The sequence below is a fragment of the Pseudophryne corroboree genome, chromosome 1, assembly GCF_028390025.1.
Source record: "Pseudophryne corroboree isolate aPseCor3 chromosome 1, aPseCor3.hap2, whole genome shotgun sequence".
NCBI classification, from domain to species: Eukaryota; Metazoa; Chordata; class Amphibia; order Anura; family Myobatrachidae; genus Pseudophryne; species Pseudophryne corroboree.
Window position 1 is genome coordinate 776,059,419 of NC_086444.1, and position 18,619 is coordinate 776,078,037.

An 18,619-nucleotide genomic window follows, 5' to 3' on the forward strand; every position below is an offset into this window, starting at 1 on the left:
CGCGGCCATTTTCACACGTGCATTGAGATTGATAGGGAGAGGACGTGGCTGGCGTCCTCTCCGTTTAGAAATTAAAATAGATAGGAGAGTGAGAGTGAGACACTTCATTTACTTACTGGAGCTTAGGAGGAGTTATACTAGTGACTGATGACCAGTGACCTGACCCACCAGTGCAGTTTTATAATTTATTATTATTTAATAATCCGTTCTGTTCTTGTTCTCTGCCTGAAAAAAACGATACACAGTGACTCAGTCACACTCACATACCATATCTGTGCTCAGCCCAGTGTGCTGCATCATCTATGTATAATATCTGACTGTGCTCACACAGCTTAATTGTGGGGGAGACTGGGGAGCAGTTATAGGTTATAGCAGGAGCCAGGAGTACATATTAAACAGTGCACACTTTTGCTGCCAGAGTGCCACTGCCAGTGTGACTGACCACTGACCACTGTGACCAGTGACCTGACCACACTGACCACCAGTATAGTATATTGTGATTGTCTGCCTGAAAAAGTACACTCGTCGTGTGACTTGTGTGGTGTTTTTTTATTCTATAAAAATTAAAAAACTCATTCTGCTGACAGACAGTGTCCAGCAGGTCCCTCATTATATAATATATACCTGTCCGGCTGCAGTAGTGATATATATATATTTTTTATATCATTATTTATCATCCAGTCTATACTAGCAGCAGACACAGTACGGTAGTTCACGGCTGTAGCTACCTCTGTGTCGGCACTCGGCAGTCCATCCATAATTGTATACCACCTACCCGTGGTTTTTTTTTTTCTTTCTTCTTTATACATACTACATCTCATTATCATCCAGTCTATATTAGCAGCAGACACAGTACAGTACGGTAGTCCACGGCTGTAGCTACCTCTGTGTCGGCACTCGGCAGTCCATCCATAATTGTATACCACCTACCCGTGGTTTTTTTTTTCTTTCTTCTTTATACATACTACATCTCATTATCATCCAGTCTATATTAGCAGCAGACACAGTACAGTACGGTAGTCCACGGCTGTAGCTATCTCTGTGTCGGCACTCGGCAGTCCATCCATAATTGTATACCACCTACCCGTGGTTTTTTTTTTCTTTCTTCTTTATACATACTACATCTCATTATCATCCAGTCTATATTGGCAGCAGACACAGTACAGTACGGTAGTCCACGGCTGTAGCTATCTCTGTGTCGGCACTCCATCCATAATTGTATACCACCTACCCGTGGTTTTTTTTTTCTTTCTTCTTTATACATACTACATCTCATTATCAACCAGTCTATATTAGCAGCAGACACAGTACGGTAGTTCACGGCTGTAGCTACCTCTGTGTCGGCACTCGGCAGTCCATCCATAATTGTATACTAGTATCCATCCATCTCCATTGTTTACCTGAGGTGCCTTTTAGTTGTGCCTATTAAAATATGGAGAACAAAAATGTTGAGGTTCCAAAATTAGGGAAAGATCAAGATTCACTTCCACCTCGTGCTGAAGCTGCTGCCACTAGTCATGGCCGAGACGATGAAATGCCAGCAACGTCGTCTGCCAAGGCCGATGCCCAATGTCATAGTACAGAGCATGTCAAATCCAAAACACCAAATATCAGTAAAAAAAGGACTCCAAAACCTAAAATAAAATTGTCGGAGGAGAAGCGTAAACTTGCCAATATGCCATTTACCACACGGAGTGGCAAGGAACGGCTGAGGCCCTGGCCTATGTTCATGGCTAGTGGTTCAGCTTCACATGAGGATGGAAGCACTCAGCCTCTCGCTAGAAAACTGAAAAGACTCAAGCTGGCAAAAGCACCGCAAAGAACTGTGCGTTCTTCGAAATCCCAAATCCACAAGGAGAGTCCAATTGTGTCGGTTGCGATGCCTGACCTTCCCAACACTGGACGTGAAGAGCATGCGCCTTCCACCATTTGCACGCCCCCTGCAAGTGCTGGAAGGAGCACCCACAGTCCAGTTCCTGATAGTCAGATTGAAGATGTCAGTGTTGAAGTACACCAGGATGAGGAGGATATGGGTGTTGCTGGCGCTGGGGAGGAAATTGACCAGGAGGATTCTGATGGTGAGGTGGTTTGTTTAAGTCAGGCACCCGGGGAGACGCCTGTTGTCCGTGGGAGGAATATGGCCACTGACATGCCTGGTGAAAATACCAAAAAAATCAGCTCTTCGGTGTGGAAGTATTTCAACAGAAATGCGGACAACAGGTGTCAAGCCGTGTGTTGCCTTTGTCAAGCTGTAATAAGTAGGGGTAAGGACGTTAACCACCTCGGAACATCCTCCCTTATACGTCACCTGCAGCGCATTCATAATAAGTCAGTGACAAGTTCAAAAACTTTGGGCGACAGCGGAAGCAGTCCACTGACCAGTAAATCCCTTCCTCTTGTAACCAAGCTCACGCAAACCACCCCACCAACTCCCTCAGTGTCAATTTCCTCCTTCCCCAGGAATGCCAATAGTCCTGCAGGCCATGTCACTGGCAATTCTGACGAGTCCTCTCCTGCCTGGGATTCCTCCGATGCATCCTTGCGTGTAACGCCTACTGCTGCTGGCGCTGCTGTTGTTGCTGCTGGGAGTCGATGGTCATCCCAGAGGGGAAGTCGTAAGCCCACTTGTACTACTTCCAGTAAGCAATTGACTGTTCAACAGTCCTTTGCGAGGAAGATGAAATATCACAGCAGTCATCCTACTGCAAAGCGGATAACTGAGGCCTTGGCATCCTGGGTGGTGAGAAACGTGGTTCCGGTATCCATCATTACTGCAGAGCCAACTAGAGACTTGTTGGAGGTACTGTGTCCCCGGTACCAAATACCATCTAGGTTCCATTTCTCTAGGCAGGCGATACCAAAAATGTACACAGACCTCAGAAAAAGAGTCACCAGTGTCCTAAAAAATGCAGCTGTACCCAATGTCCACTTAACCACGGACATGTGGACAAGTGGAGCAGGGCAGGGTCAGGACTATATGACTGTGACAGCCCACTAGGTAGATGTATGGACTCCCGCCGCAAGAACAGCAGCGGCGGCACCAGTAGCAGCATCTCGCAAACGCCAACTCTTTCCTAGGCAGGCTACGCTTTGTATCACCGCTTTCCAGAATACGCACACAGCTAAAAACCTCTTACGGCAACTGAGGAAGATCATCGCGGAATGGCTTACCCCAATTGGACTCTCCTGTGGATTTGTGGCATCGGACAACGCCAGCAATATTGTGTGTGCATTAAATATGGGCAAATTCCAGCACGTCCCATGTTTTGCACATACCTTGAATTTGGTGGTGCAGAATTATTTAAAAAACGAGAGGGGCGTGCAAGAGATGCTGTCGGTGGCCAGAAGAATTGCGGGACACTTTCGGCGTACAGGCACCACGTACAGAAGACTGGAGCACCACCAAAAACTACTGAACCTGCCCTGCCATCATCTGAAGCAAGAAGTGGTAACGAGGTGGAATTCAACCCTCTATATGCTTCAGAGGTTGGAGGAGCAGCAAAAGGCCATTCAAGTCTATACAATTGAGCACGATATAGGAGGTGGAATGCACCTGTCTCAAGCGCAGTGGAGAATGATTTCAACGTTGTGCAAGGTTCTGATGCCCTTTGAACTTGCCACACGTGAAGTCAGTTCAGACACTGCCAGCCTGAGTCAGGTCATTCCCCTCATCAGGCTTTTGCAGAAGAAGCTGGAGACATTGAAGGAGGAGCTAACACGGAGCGATTCCGCTAGGCATGTGGGACTTGTGGATGGAGCCCTTAATTCGCTTAACAAGGATTCACGGGTGGTCAATCTGTTGAAATCAGAGCACTACATTTTGGCCACCGTGCTTGATCCTAGATTTAAAACCTACCTTGGATCTCTCTTTCCGGCAGACACAAGTCTGCTGGGGTTGAAAGACCTGCTGGTGAGAAAATTGTCAAGTCAAGCGGAACGCGACCTGTCAACATCTCCTCCTTCACATTCTCCCGCAACTGGGGGTGCGAGGAAAAGGCTCAGAATTCCGAGCCCACCCGCTGGCGGTGATGCAGGGCAGTCTGGAGCGACTGCTGATGCTGACATCTGGTCCGGACTGAAGGACCTGACAACGATTACGGACATGTCGTCTACTGTCACTGCATATGATTCTCTCAACATTGAAAGAATGGTGGAGGATTATATGAGTGACCGCATCCAAGTAGGCACGTCACACAGTCCGTACTTATACTGGCAGGAAAAAGAGGCAATTTGGAGGCCCTTGCACAAACTGGCTTTATTCTACCTAAGTTGCCCTCCCACAAGTGTGTACTCCGAAAGAGTGTTTAGTGCCGCCGCTCACCTTGTCAGCAATCGGCGTACGAGGTTACATCCAGAAAATGTGGAGAAGATGATGTTCATTAAAATGAATTATAATCAATTCCTCCGCGGAGACATTGACCAGCAGCAATTGCCTCCACAAAGTACACAGGGAGCTGAGATGGTGGATTCCAGTGGGGACGAATTGATAATCTGTGAGGAGCGGGATGTACACGGTGATATATCGGAGGATGATGATGAGGTGGACATCTTGCCTCTGTAGAGCCAGTTTGTGCAAGGAGAGATTAATTGCTTCTTTTTTGGTGGGGGTCCAAACCAACCCGTCATATCAGTCACAGTCGTGTGGCAGACCCTGTCACTGAAATGATGGGTTGGTTAAAGTGTGCATGTCCTGTTTATACAACATAAGGGTGGGTGGGAGGGCCCAAGGACAATTCCATCTTGCACCTCTTTTTTCTTTAATTTTTCTTTGCGTCATGTGCTGTTTGGGGAGGGTTTTTTGGAAGGGCCATCCTGCGTGACACTGCAGTGCCACTCCTAGATGGGCCCGGTGTTTGTGTCGGCCACTAGGGTCGCTTATCTTACTCACACAGCTACCTCATTGCGCCTCTTTTTTTCTTTGCGTCATGTGCTGTTTGGGGAGGGTTTTTTGGAAGGGACATCCTGCAGTGACACTGCAGTGCCACTCCTAGATGGGCCCGGTGTTTGTGTCGGCCACTAGGGTCGCTTATCTTACTCACACAGCTACCTCATTGCGCCTCTTTTTTTCTTTGCGTCATGTGCTGTTTGGGGAGGGTTTTTTGGAAGGGACATCCTGCGTGACACTGCAGTGCCACTCCTAGATGGGCCCGGTGTTTGTGTCGGCCACTAGGGTCGCTTATCTTACTCACACAGCTACCTCATTGCGCCTCTTTTTTTCTTTGCGTCATGTGCTGTTTGGGGAGGGTTTTTTGGAAGGGACATCCTGCGTGACACTGCAGTGCCACTCCTAGATGGGCCAGGTGTTTGTGTCGGCCACTAGGGTCGCTGAGCTTAGTCATCCAGCGACCTCGGTGCAAATTTTAGGACTAAAAATAATATTGTGAGGTGTGAGGTATTCAGAATAGACTGAAAATTAGTGGAAATGATGGTTTTTGAGGTTAATAATACTTTGGGATCAAAATGACCCCCAAATTCTATGATTTAAGCTGTTTTTTAGGTTTTTTGGAAAAAAACACCCGAATCCAAAACACACCCGAATCCGACAAAAAAAAATCGGTTAGGTTTTGCCAAAACGCGGTCGAACCCAAAACACGGCCGCGGAACCGAACCCAAAACCAAAACACAAAACCCGAAAAATTTCCGGCGCTCATCTCTAATTTTTAGTAACCATAACTAGCACCATGTTTTTAACTTTGTTATGAATGAGGGGTTCCCTATTTTTTATTTCCAGTTTTGTCACAGCTCTCCTTTAAAAGTCAGATGTATCCTTTCATATATGTATAACTTTATAGCAGTGATGTGGTTAAATAGGATGTTAATATAATGTGTATGAGCAAAACATTCTCTAATAACCGGACATATCAATTTAAAGTTGTCTAATGAGATTAGAGGATTCTGATTATGTCCGAAGACCAAATGACCTCAAAGTCAGTACAGTCATCACATATGAATCATGATGCTCTGTAAGGTAATTAAGTCTGCCGTGATACCATGTCTGATTATAGCTCAGGGGTTACGGCTAGTCACTGACCATATTTAAAAGAAGGAATTGCAAGAGATGAACATGGTATTCTGCATTTTCTTAGGCAGATGGCCAGGCATGTACTGTACCAGTATGTTTCTGTGAAATAGAAATATAGTTTATGCTGGGAAAATTTGAGGAACGGCATAACAGATGGAAATCCAGTTTCCTGACAGATAATGTTTCCAGTTTAAGCTGATTATGTAATAGTATGATTGATGATTTCAAGTAACTATCTGAAGACAGAGGAAACAGAAGGAGGACACCACTTTATCTCTCACTAGATAGCTATTCTGGACAATCACAAGAACAACTCTGCAGTTTGGAGATATGTTCTGCTCCTGAGTAAAAAAAACCAAGGCAATCAAGAGAGCTTTGGTACAACAGTGAATTTTCCACAATCAGACATGACCTCACGGGTCATGTGATGTGTGCAGCGCCCTTAGGTCATCTCTTTCTGCTTAGCAAGCACATGGTAGTGAAAGAATAAGATCTACAAATTAAATCATTAAAACAGTCAGGTAGTGTACATATTAATAAATACAAGGGATTAATTAGAGTTATACACATGTCTGGTGTAATTGCTCCTGCATTGTGTGCACAAAGCTTTGAATCCGAATGCAGTTGTACATGTCTCTGCAGCTGAGCCACCCCCATCTGTATGTTGACTGTTCTGTACAGAGGTGTCCTCTTACATCCTTGCTGCAGTCACGCTAAACAGCCCTAGAAGGCGGGACTCGGTAGCGCCGAGTTGCTTATTTTGCATTTTCTTTCTGCGAAAATGCGTCTTAGACGCAAAGAAATGTAATAGGACAATTAAAATTAAATGCAGCATGCCTATATTCTGTGTGTAATAGCAGCTCTATCTGCTTCCGATATGCCACGTTACAGTATTTTCCATGAAAACACTGTAGCACAGCATTTTGTATGCAAATACAGTCACAATCAAACACAGAATATAGGCATGAAAAAACGCAAAAAAAAAGACACTCAGCACTATAGTCACACAGATCTCACGCGTTGTGTAACACGACTTGTAGTGCACAAGCAAAGATGTAAGAGGACACATCTGTAGACGCCCAGGAGGAACCTGTAAAAAAGATTCCTCCGTGAAATGCTCATGTACACAAAAAAGATCATTCATTTTGAACTAAAGATGTGCGGCGGACACTTTTCTGGTTTTGTGTTTTGGTTCTGGTTCCAAGCTCATGTTTTGGATCTGGATTGGTTTCGCCAAAACCACCCTTTTGGGTTTTGGTTTTGGATCTGGATGATTTTTGAAAAAAACATAAAAATAGCTAAAATCACAGAATTTGGGGGTAAGTTTGATCCTACGGCATTGATAACCTCAATAACATTCATTTCCACTCATTTCCAGTCTATTCTGAACACCTCACAATATTGCTTTTAGGCCAAACGGTTGCACTGGATGACTAAGCTAGGCGACCCAAGTGGGCGGTACAAACACCTGGCCCATCTAGGAGTGGCACTGCAGTGTCAGACAGGATAGCAGTTTTAAAAACTAGGCCCCAGAGACCACATAATGCAAAGAAGAAAAAGAGGTGCAATGAGGTAGCTGGATGACTACGCTAAGCAACAGAAGTGTGCAGCACAAACACCTGGCCCATCTAGGAGAGGCACTGCAGTGTCAGACAGGTTGGCACTTTTAAAAACTAGGCCCCAAAGAGCACATAATGCAAAGAAGAAAAAAAGGGGTGCAGGATGGAATTGTCCTTGGGCCATCCCACTCACCCTTATGTAGTATAAACAGGACATGCACACTTTAACAAACTAATCATTTCAGCGACAGGGTCTGAAATGATTGGTTTGTTTGGGCCACCACCAAAAAATAAGCAAATAATCTCTCCTTGCACAGATTGGCTCTACAGTGGCAAGATGGCGTCCTCATCCTCAGATCCACCCCCCTTCAGTGTTTAAATCCTCATCACAGAGAAATAATATCCAAACAAACAAAACCGCATCATTTAGGTATCAGAGGACTGCTTACACTATTACCCAAAGTTTCTGAACTTGACAGTGACGTATGATGAATGCGCTGCAGGTGATGCATAAGGAAGGATGTTCCAAGGTGGTTAACTTCTTTACCCCTACTTATTATGGATTTGAAAAGGCAACAGATGGCTTGACATCTGTTGTCCGGATTTGTGGAGAAAGAGGTGGCTTTTTTGGTATTTTGCCCAGGCATGACAATGGGCTTTTTCATCGCATGGCCACCATGGCCAACAACTCTCCCCACTGGTGCTTTATTCAAACAAACCACATCACCATCAGAATCCTCATAGTCCACTTCCTCCGCAGCGCCAGCTACACCCATATCCTCTTCATCCTGGTGTACTTCTACAGTGACATCCTCACTCTCCATATCAGCAACTGGACTGGCGGTGCTCCTCCCAGCACTTGCAGGGGGCGTGCAAATGGTGGTAGGAGCCTCCTCTTCCCATACAGTGTTGTGAAGGTCAGGCCTAGACATCGCAACCGCGGACAGCACCAGCATCCCTGTATTTTCACAACACCCCTGTAATTTTACAGCATACAAGACCGGGCCAGTGTACATTGATTTTCACTGCACCCCTGAATTTTATAGCCTACAAGGCCAGTGTAATGTTATTTGAACAGCAACACCCCTATATTTTACAGCATACAGCAGTGTGCTTTTAATGTTTAACAACTGCACCTCTGACTTTTTACAACATACAGGGCCAGCAGCACCCCTATATTTTACAGCATACAGAAGGACAGTGCCCCTGCACAACACACTACCAACCAGGACAGCAACACCCATGTACAGCTGCAGCACATGAAACACCAGTGACAGCCAGGACTGCACCCCTACACAGCACAGGTACACCACAGTGACTGCAGCAGCACCCCTACAGAGCACACACTGACCCCACCCGAAGCCACCACCCACAGAGAGACACAGGGGTCTGTCTCCCTTCCTCTCCAAGTCTGGAGTGAAAATGGCAGTGACGTGCGGCTGTTTATATGTCATTTTGCCTCGTTTTGGTTTCAGAGTCTGGCGGGAAGTCCCGATTAGCACCTAAGACAATTAAATGTAACCATCTGGACTCAAGCACTAATACCCTTAAACCTGGACTCTAATGGTAGTGTTTAAGAAACTCTGTCTTTATGCCTATATGGTTTTCTTTGCTTCATGTCCAAGAGATTATTATAAATCAGTTAGAATGTTTTTTATTTTTTGTATATAAACAATAGTGACTGACTCAGAGTTAGGAGGGGTAGATTATAATATGAAGAAAGATTCAAAGCTGGGAAGGGTTGTGTTCCTACAATGTAAAAACAAAGCCACTTAACCAGTGGACTGGTTTTATTGATGATAAAGCAGGTACAGCCGTACTCCCTGCTATATACACTAACAAATGGGAGTGCAGCTTAAGCAGGCAAGAAGTGTCATACAGTTCACCAGTCGGTAAGTGTATGTAGGCACTAGCCGGTAAGTGTATGTAGGTACTAGAGAGCGGTGCAGGATGCAAGGATGGCAGTTAAATCAGCAGATGATAGCAGGTTTCACTAGACCAGGTCTGGCCAACCTGTGGCTCTCCAGCTGTTGTCAAAATACAAGTTCCAGCATGCTATGGCAAAATTTTGTCATAAGGGAATTCTAAAACTGTGGCACAGCATGCTGGAATGTGTAGTTTCACAACAGCTGGAGAGCCACAGGTTGGACAGGGGGGTTTACGGAGAAGTGTTAAGTTTCTGCTGGGCCGGTTCACAATGTATGCTGGGTCAGACACAGCAGTACAGTACACATACAGAGGTGTTGCAATGTAGCAGTGGCAGCCCGGTGCAAACAAGGTGTGCTGGGCACTATAATGCGCTTGGTGCAGAATGCACCTACAGGCTGCAAACTTACTGTGAGTGGTAGCGGGGTGCATATGCACCTAAGCGGTGGTGATACAGTGGTCTTCTGAAGCCCTTTGGGCTGTTGCATGACGAGTCCAGAAAAAGAGAAGCAGGGCTATTGCCACATAGACGCCAGAGAAGACGCATGCGCAGTAGCTGCGATGGGACCCAACATCAGCAAGTGTATACTCACTTGCTGATGTCGGGAGAGATGGTTTAACAGGGGGAAGGGGGAGGGGGGGGGTTGCATTGGCCATGCTGCAATTGGCAGCATGGCCCTCGCAGGCAATGTCCTCCATTGGATCTGCATGCAGGTGCAATGGACAATACCGCAAAAGAAGTGCAGGAGGGTGCATCGTCAGTGGCATTGTGCATACACACTGGAAGATATCTTGAATGATGTGTTCGAATCGGGCACATTGTGCAGATATCAGTCTGGTGTGTACACATCCATCTTCTGTGGATGTAGGCTTGCTCAAATCTTTCGGCCTCTTCATGTAATCCAAGACAGACTCGATGTTGAGATCAGGGCTCTGTGGGGGCCATACCATCACTTACAGGACTCCTTGTTCTTCTTTATGCTGAAGCTAGTTCTTAATTACATTGGCTGTATGTTAGGGGTCATTGTCCTGCTGCAGAATAAATTTGGAGCCATCAGATGCCTCCCAGATGGTATTGCATGATGGATAAATACCTGCCTGTATTTCTCAGTACTGAAGCACAAAGAGACGGATAACATTTGGGACCGTAGGCCAAGGAAACTTAGTGCATTAGATGAAAGACATATGATGCTTACTTCCCCCGAAATCAGGAGTTGTCCAGCAGTGCAATCAGCGCAGAACTTGTAGGACTTGTGTGAAAATCTGAGGTAGTTTTAATGTAAATTTCTTTAGAAATATAGAAAATTCTGAAGGGTTCACAAACTTTCAAGTACCACTGTGTATATACCGTGTGTGTGTGTGTGTATATATATATATATATATATATATATATATATACCCACATTTGAAACATATCAAAAACACGAGAGAGTGGCCGCCGCACTGGTTGCCAACTATAATAATATAATTAGATATTACATTTATATGACTTTTGACCTCATTATATGTTTGTCATAAATTTCATGTGGCTGTTAGCAATCTTTGACTTTTTTTAACGTTTTAGATAAAGTTTTATTGTTATATATGTATATACTATTGTTTCTAAGAGTTCCCCACAAGAGAGTACTCTTTTTCCTCTCTGTTTGCTTCAAACACTTAAAACATAATTATTTATTGTTTTGTAATCCAGTGTAAGGCTGCCCAGTCGTATGGCCCGAATACATATCCCAGCTGCTAGAAAGGATGTAAACTATGTAAAATATGCCAGTCTTATTAAAAGCAGTGCATTTTGCAATAGTGGAAAAAAAAAGAGATCTTTTTCTGACATTCCTAAAGAGTTTTGCACCAAAGTCACAAATCATCATAAAATTCTACCTAACTCGCCATTAATAGAGGGCGAAAACGAAAGCAATTAAACTAAAAAATTAAAATAATTTCTGTACTGCAGTGTTTGGCGATATTTCACAGTTAGAAAAATGCTGTGATAGAGATTTTTGATATCTAATGCATTACACACTAAGACATATTGGCTTGATACAGTATGTCGTTTCCAGCTGTATCGGAATGACATACAGTATAGGGCATTTTGTTCAGTGTGTATGCCAGATATGCGGGTGCCCACAGTCACATGCAACGTCACCCGTTGCTGCATGGCCAACCAGGCGATATCGCATGCGACCTACTGTGTGCTAATAAAGGACTTTTCATCCTTCATTAGATTATTCTGATGTGTACCCAGGATCAGATATTCCCAAAAATAGCACTGGTACATCTAGCCCACTAAAAAGGGGTGTGGATCATTAGATCGACAGTGTCTAGGTCGACAATGTTTAGGTCAACCACTATAGGTCGACAGTTCTAGGTCGACAGGGTTTGTAGGTCGACATGTTCTAGGTCGACAGGTCAAAAGGTCGACATGCGTTTTTCATGTTTTTTTGGTGTCGTTTTCTCCGTACAGTGACCGGGAAGCCCAATTAGTGCACCGTGTCTGCTCGCCATGCTTCGGGCAAGGTTCCTCGCTGCGCTCAGCACAGGTTACCGTTCCAATCATAGTCCACGTGCATCGTTAAGTATGAAAAAGTTCAAAAAAAGTGAAAAACTCATGTCGACCTTTTGACCTGTCGACCTTGAAAACATGTCGACCTAGTGACTGTTGGCCTATAGTGGTCGACCTAGACACTGTCAGTCTTCAGACTGGATCCCCTAAAAAGTATAATAAAAATAACTGCATTTACGACTTATACATACGTATTCTTGTGTGAAGTCAATGAGGTTCTGCAGGTCAATGTCGTCTCTATATGCTTTGATGTTGCTGTTGATAAAGATATATAGCTGATCCTTAATCCAATCTTTAAAGACAAATGCCAGGACACCAGCTGTGAGTTCCAAGAAGAAAATAATTCCCAGGAACACAGAAAACTGTAAACAAAATAAGAATTACACATACTCCATGCATACATACTTCGTGTTTCTTATTACATGCAACATAACGGATAATAATCTTGTATTCAACTGTACTAATAGGTGGTTAAGGGGGCAAAACTGTAGGTTTTTTAACGTAAAGAGACATAACACAAAGATGTTTTTTAAAACATGGTGGAACTGTGGTTGGCATTGCTGACTCCCAGTGCTAAATCCATAGATTACAACCAAATACAAGTTTCCATGTTGTCTCCAAGTTTGCATGGGTTTCATACCATATGCAAACAGTATGTTTCTGGACCACAGTATAAAAACATACTGGTAAGTTAAATGGCAGATGACAAAAACAGACACTAGTATTTGTATGGTATGAATGATATATTCTCTGTACGGGAGGCATTTGATATGCCGGCTTTTGGGATCCCGGCGCTCACCATACCGATGCTGGAATCCCAACAGCCAGCATACCAACAACTATTCTCCCTCTTGGGGTGTACACGACACCCCTGGAGGGAGAATAAAATGTGTGGCGCTTAGTGCACCACTGTGCCCGCAAGGGAATCTTTTGTGCTCACACCGCTGCCTGCATGCCGGCGGTCGGGATCCCGGTGCCGGTATGCTGAGCACAGGGATCCCAAGCGCCGCAATAACATACTACACCCCTCTGTGCAGCGTTACATAATATGGTGGTGCTATATAATTAAAAGATAATAAATTAAAATATTTTAAGTCAATTTTCTCTATGGTGAATCTCTTTGTGTCTAATGTGATTGCAGTATTGAGAGTCGACAAGGGCAACAGAAAAGCATGGGAGTATGCAGCACTCAGATGTCAAGTATATTGTGTACTACAGCTCAGGGGTCATTCCGTGTCAAATCAACACACTGATTTTACCGCACCAGCTCAGATTTTGATAAAATTTGGCATATGGAGGGTATATATGTAGTCTTAAAAAAATACTAAATATTATTTAAATATCTCATGTCGTTTCCAAAATTGAGCTATGTAAAGTTTTAAAAAATCTGTTAAAAATGCACAGCCAGTATATTTTCAAATTGCCATATCCTAATTAAGCTAGAGAGGTGGGAGTGGTGTCATTTTACTGTGTTTTTATGCCCTTCCCTACGATATACAACACAATAGGGCTTTGTGAGGAAAAACTTTATCCAAATCAAAATTTTTGATCATGATTATGTCAAAACGGGCATCGACAAAAAAGTTTAAAAAAATTCAGGAAATGGTCAAGGAAGCCTGATATACTATGGATACCTCTAATAAACATCTTATGCACACTCAACCCCATAACTCCAACTGGAAGAATTTAGGTCATGTCTCCTGATGACACTGTAATAAATCACTGAGGCATTTGGAAACTATCTTCAGCTAACATTGTTGACTAATACAATTTCAAGTATTTCTATTTAACTTGATTTAGAAAATTAAACTAATGAAGCCATCAAATCTATTATTACCTATTACTACTTGTGATACACCAAGCTTTTTTGAATAAACTACCTTGCTTTAAAATTATATTTAACTATGAACCAATTATCCTCTCACTTTTAAATTTTGACAAACTTTTAACATTAGTACAGAATTCCTGAAATGATTTTTTACTTTTTTGTTGACGCACGTTTTGAGATTCATGATCAAAAATTTCAGTTTGAATTTGGAAAACGTTTTTCCTTACAAAGCCTATTGTGTTGTATATCACAGTTAAGGGCATAAAAAAAACACATAAAAAAAACACAACCTACCTCTCTAGTTTAATTAAGAGAGCTCCTATGGCATTTTGAAAATATACTGGTTGCGCATTTTTGACAGATTTTTTAAAAAACTTTACACAGCCATAATTTGGAAACAGGATGAGATATTTAAATAAATTTTGTATTTTTCTTAGGCTACATATATACTCGCCATATACAAAATGTGAATAAAATCTGATCTGGTGAGGTAAAATTTTAACAAAAAGTGTTTTGAATTGACACGGAATGACCCTCAGGAGAAAAATCACTTAAGGAATACTTATGGATGGATTTACAAACAAATGAATTTGACAATTTGCTGCATTTTAAATCCATAATGACAATGCTACTGCACATTACGGCTATAAAGCATTAGCAATTGACAAATGATATATAAAATACTTTACCAAAAAAGCAATGTACAATAGTTTTCTCTGTTCTCTATACTGGGACGTTTTAATGCAGTAATAAGAAGGCCATACACTCTGTCCTATGGTAATAAATCATCAACATGCCTGATAATCCAAAGGATATAAACTGCAGTGTGGAGGCCAGTTTAAGATTCTGAATATAATTTTTCCTGTACATGGGAACCTTTATGTATTATACAGGTCAATTAAGAAGTTTATTCTTCCAGCCATGTGAAAATGACTAGATCTCTTTAAAGCAACTGCTCAGTCACTATAACGACTGTATTAAGTGGTATAGTGCACAATGCAATACTGTATTAAACTGCAGCACTCTTGCCATTCCATAGTTCTTTATACAACCATATACAGGTTGAGTATCCCTTATCCAAAATGCTTGGGACCAGGGGTATTTTGGATATCGGATTTTTCCGTATTTTGGAATAATTGCATACCATAATGAGATATCATGGCGATGGGACCCAGGTCTAAGCACAGAATGCATTTATGTTACATATACACCTTATACACACAGCCTGAAGGTAATTTTAGCCAATATTTTTTTTTTAAACAATGGTTTTTATTTTATTTTTTTAAACACAAACATACAAGGCCAGATACATCAGTACATGTAAAGTCCAACACACACAGGAGTTGACTTAAAAAAATGTTAAGCTGATATACATCGTTATTTTGGCAGTACAACAGTATATACCAGGGGTCTTCAACCCGTGGCCCGCGGGCCACAGGTGGCCCGCTGCTATGGTTTCCATGGCCCGCCGACGCGCCCGCCCGCAGCGCACATATGAACACAAAAAAAAAATTTTTTTTTCCCTTTCCCGGAGTCATGTGACTCCCCCGCACTGTCACTGGTTGCCTGTGAAGAAGGGGAGTAGCTCCTCTTAGGCTGGTCAGTGGTCTGGTCACCCTTACTGTGTCTCCCTCCCTGTGTCTCCCTCCGCCTGCAGTGTTGAATAGGTGGGTGAGAGCGGCGGGGACCCGGCTGGGGGGGGTGCGGCAAGTTACCATTGAGAGCAGGGGGCAGTGCGGGAACCCGGCGGGCGGGAGCGGAGGGGGTGCGGCAGCATGTATGCAGCCTGAGCATGGCTGTGTGCGGCGGGGACCCGGCGCGGGGGGGGGGGGGGGCTGCGGCAGGAGAATAAAAGTGTATAAGTGTTGAGGGCAGGGGGCAGTGCAGGAACCCGGCGTGCGGGAGCGGCGGGGACGGGGGTGCGGCAGCCTGAGCATGGCAGTGAATAAATTAGTATTGAGGGCAGGGGGCGTGGCGGGGGACCCAGCAGGGGGTGTATTAAGTATTAAGAGCAGAGATGGCAGGGAGCATGCTTTGACAATGCTGCTGTCTGTCTGTGATGGGGAGGAGGGAGGGTATGATAGCACCTATGTCTTGACATAGGCGCTATCATACCCTCCCTCCCCCCATCACAGACAGACAGCAGCAATATTGTGAAAGCATGCCCACATTATACCCACCAGTCCAGTGATACTGCCGTATGAGTCCAGTTCAGTGCTTACAGACCAACATCTTGAGAATACTCTGCGCATAGCGACTTCTAACATTGATGCCAACATCGACAAGCTGGCCAAGCAAAAACAATGCCAAGTTTCCCACTGATATGAACTTATTATAATAACAAAGGTAAAGTAGACCATGTTTCATTCATTAAATTACAATAATTATCTTTTGAAGTCTTTTTTATGGTCTTATGAGTCTAGAAAAGGTCTCATTACAATCATAAATTAAAATTTAGATTCTAAATACCGCAGTATAGCTTAGTGGCCCTCGGCTTCGTTTCATTTTTTTATGTGGCCCACACTGTCTTAAAGGTTGAAGACCCCTGGTATATACCATGTCCTAATCATGTACTTCGAAATCCGGCACTAACAAATATAGACCAACAGTGAAAGGAAGAAATAAAGAAGGACAAAAAGAGAGACAACACTGAGACACACAGGGGCTAACAAAGACACGGGTCAAGTTCCGCTCGTGGGAACGTTCCCAGTACAGCTGAAAAAGTATCGGTCAACAGTAAATATAGCGTATCTGTTATATAGCAATAATTCTCAGGCAGCCTCAGATTGTGGGGAATGTAAATGTGACAAATCTATGGGGCAAGTGTCGACCATAGGCAGCCCTTTCCGCTCTCGAAATACTTTCCACTTCAGCCAAGAGTTCAGTACAGAAGGTGGTGAGGTAGAGTAATTAGCTCCAGCCGTTTCAAATAGAAAATGTTTATGTGTGCTGTTAACAATGGCTTGAATAGTGGGTAGTTTTGGTGTTTTCCAATGCTGTCCAATTGCAGCCTTGGTGGATATAAGAACATGGCCAGCAATGTATCTATCACAACGTGGTAGGTCAGGTGATGTGTAGTGAAATAGAGCAAACATAGGATTCATAGGGACCTCCACCCCCAACACCTCCCGGAGAAGAGAGAACACTTTGGTCCACAGCGGCCTCAAAGCGGGGCATTCCCAAAAAACGTGCAGGATGTTACCTACGTTACCACAGTTCCTCCAGCACAGCCTGGAGACCAAGGGCCAAATGGTATGGAGCCGCTGTGGAGTGAAGTACGCCCTTTGGCACAGTTTAAAGTACATCTCAGAATGCTGAAGGCATCTCGAGATTTTAAAACACCTTGCGGAAATGAAATCCCACTCCTCCTCCCGCAGGTCAATAGTGAGATCCATCTCCCACTTCAGCTGCGAGGGGATCTTACCCTGTTTGGAAAGGAGAATTATATATTGATACCATTTAGATATCCCACCGCTATGATCCGGGGAGGACAGTCTAAGACGGAGGGAGGCCGGAAGGGGGACGGGGGTTACTCCTTCCCTCCCGCAAGACTGCAGCCAATGTCGGATCTGAAGGTATTTGAAGAAGTCTTGCCTCCGAATACCCGCGTGACTAACTAACCTAGAGAAGGGCACCAAGCTTCCCTCTGAGTACAGGTCCCCTAAGTGCACAATCCCAGCTTCAATCCAAGTGTCCAACCCAAGGTTGGGTATAAGACTGGAAATAGTCCTAGTTTGTAAATCAGCCGAGGGCAGCAAGATTTCCAGGTCAGACGCAGTAATCGCATGCCAATGTTTCCGAGTGCATCTAACCGACTCCCCCGGGCCCGGCTGTTTTGTGACACAATGGGAGGGTACTAGAAACAAGTCTCTCAAATCGGTCAATCCTAGGAAGGACCGCTCTATAAGGACCCATGGCTTGGGGCTGTGCATGTCAAACCAATCTCGTGCCTGATTGAGAAGGCAAGCGGAGTGGTACGCCTCCAAATTCGGGTAGGCCACCCCCCCCCCCCCCCCGACCGTCTTAGGCAACACCAGGATCTGTCTAGCTATGCGGGGCTTAGACCCCTTCCAAATATACTGAGATATGATCGTATTAGCTTTCGCCAGGAGAGGCCTAGGGAGGCTACGAGGTATAGCCCGAAAGAGATATAGAAGTTTAGGGAGTAATATCATCTTGGTCGCGGAAATTCGACCCAGCCAAGAAATTTCATGAAGGGACCATTCTTTTATTAACCTTTCGAAGGCGCTGAATAGGGGCAAATAATTACAATCATATAGGTCTCTGTCTAGGGAGAGGTTTATTCCTAGATATTTAATGGATCTGGCCTGCCAGGCATATCGGTATTGGTCTTTAAGTCGGGTCACAGTACGTGGCGGTATGTGGAGCGGAAGGGCTTCAGTTTTGGTCGTGTTCAGCTTGTAATATGAAATTCTAGAATATCTGTCCAGGATAGTGTGGAGTGCAATTAGTGAGGTCTCTGGGCGAGTTAAGCAGAGCAAGATATCGTCAGCAAATAGGCTGATCTTATGAGTCAGACCACCTATTTCCGGGCCTGTAATGGTTAGATCAGACCTAATGGTCTCAGCCAGCGGCTCAATAGCTAAGGCAAATATGAGGGGTGATAAGGGGCAGCCCTGTCTAGTACCGTTAGTAATATTAAAATTTCCTGACAAACAGCCGTTGACAAACACCCTTGCAGAGGGGGCATAGTACAGAGCGAAAAT

General features: G+C 44.1%; 1 protein-coding gene across 3 annotated transcripts in view; it reads right to left on the bottom strand.

Annotated features, from left to right (window-relative positions):
• The window catches only part of TSPAN5 (tetraspanin 5), a 211,563-nt gene that overhangs the window by 22,080 nt on the left and 170,864 nt on the right, over positions 1-18,619 (bottom strand). For all 3 annotated transcript variants that reach the window (XM_063917710.1, XM_063917692.1, XM_063917699.1), the window contains one exon: positions 12,256-12,426. In XM_063917710.1, the coding sequence (XP_063773780.1) occupies positions 12,256-12,426 (171 nt within the window). The remainder of the gene's footprint in view (positions 1-12,255; positions 12,427-18,619) is intronic.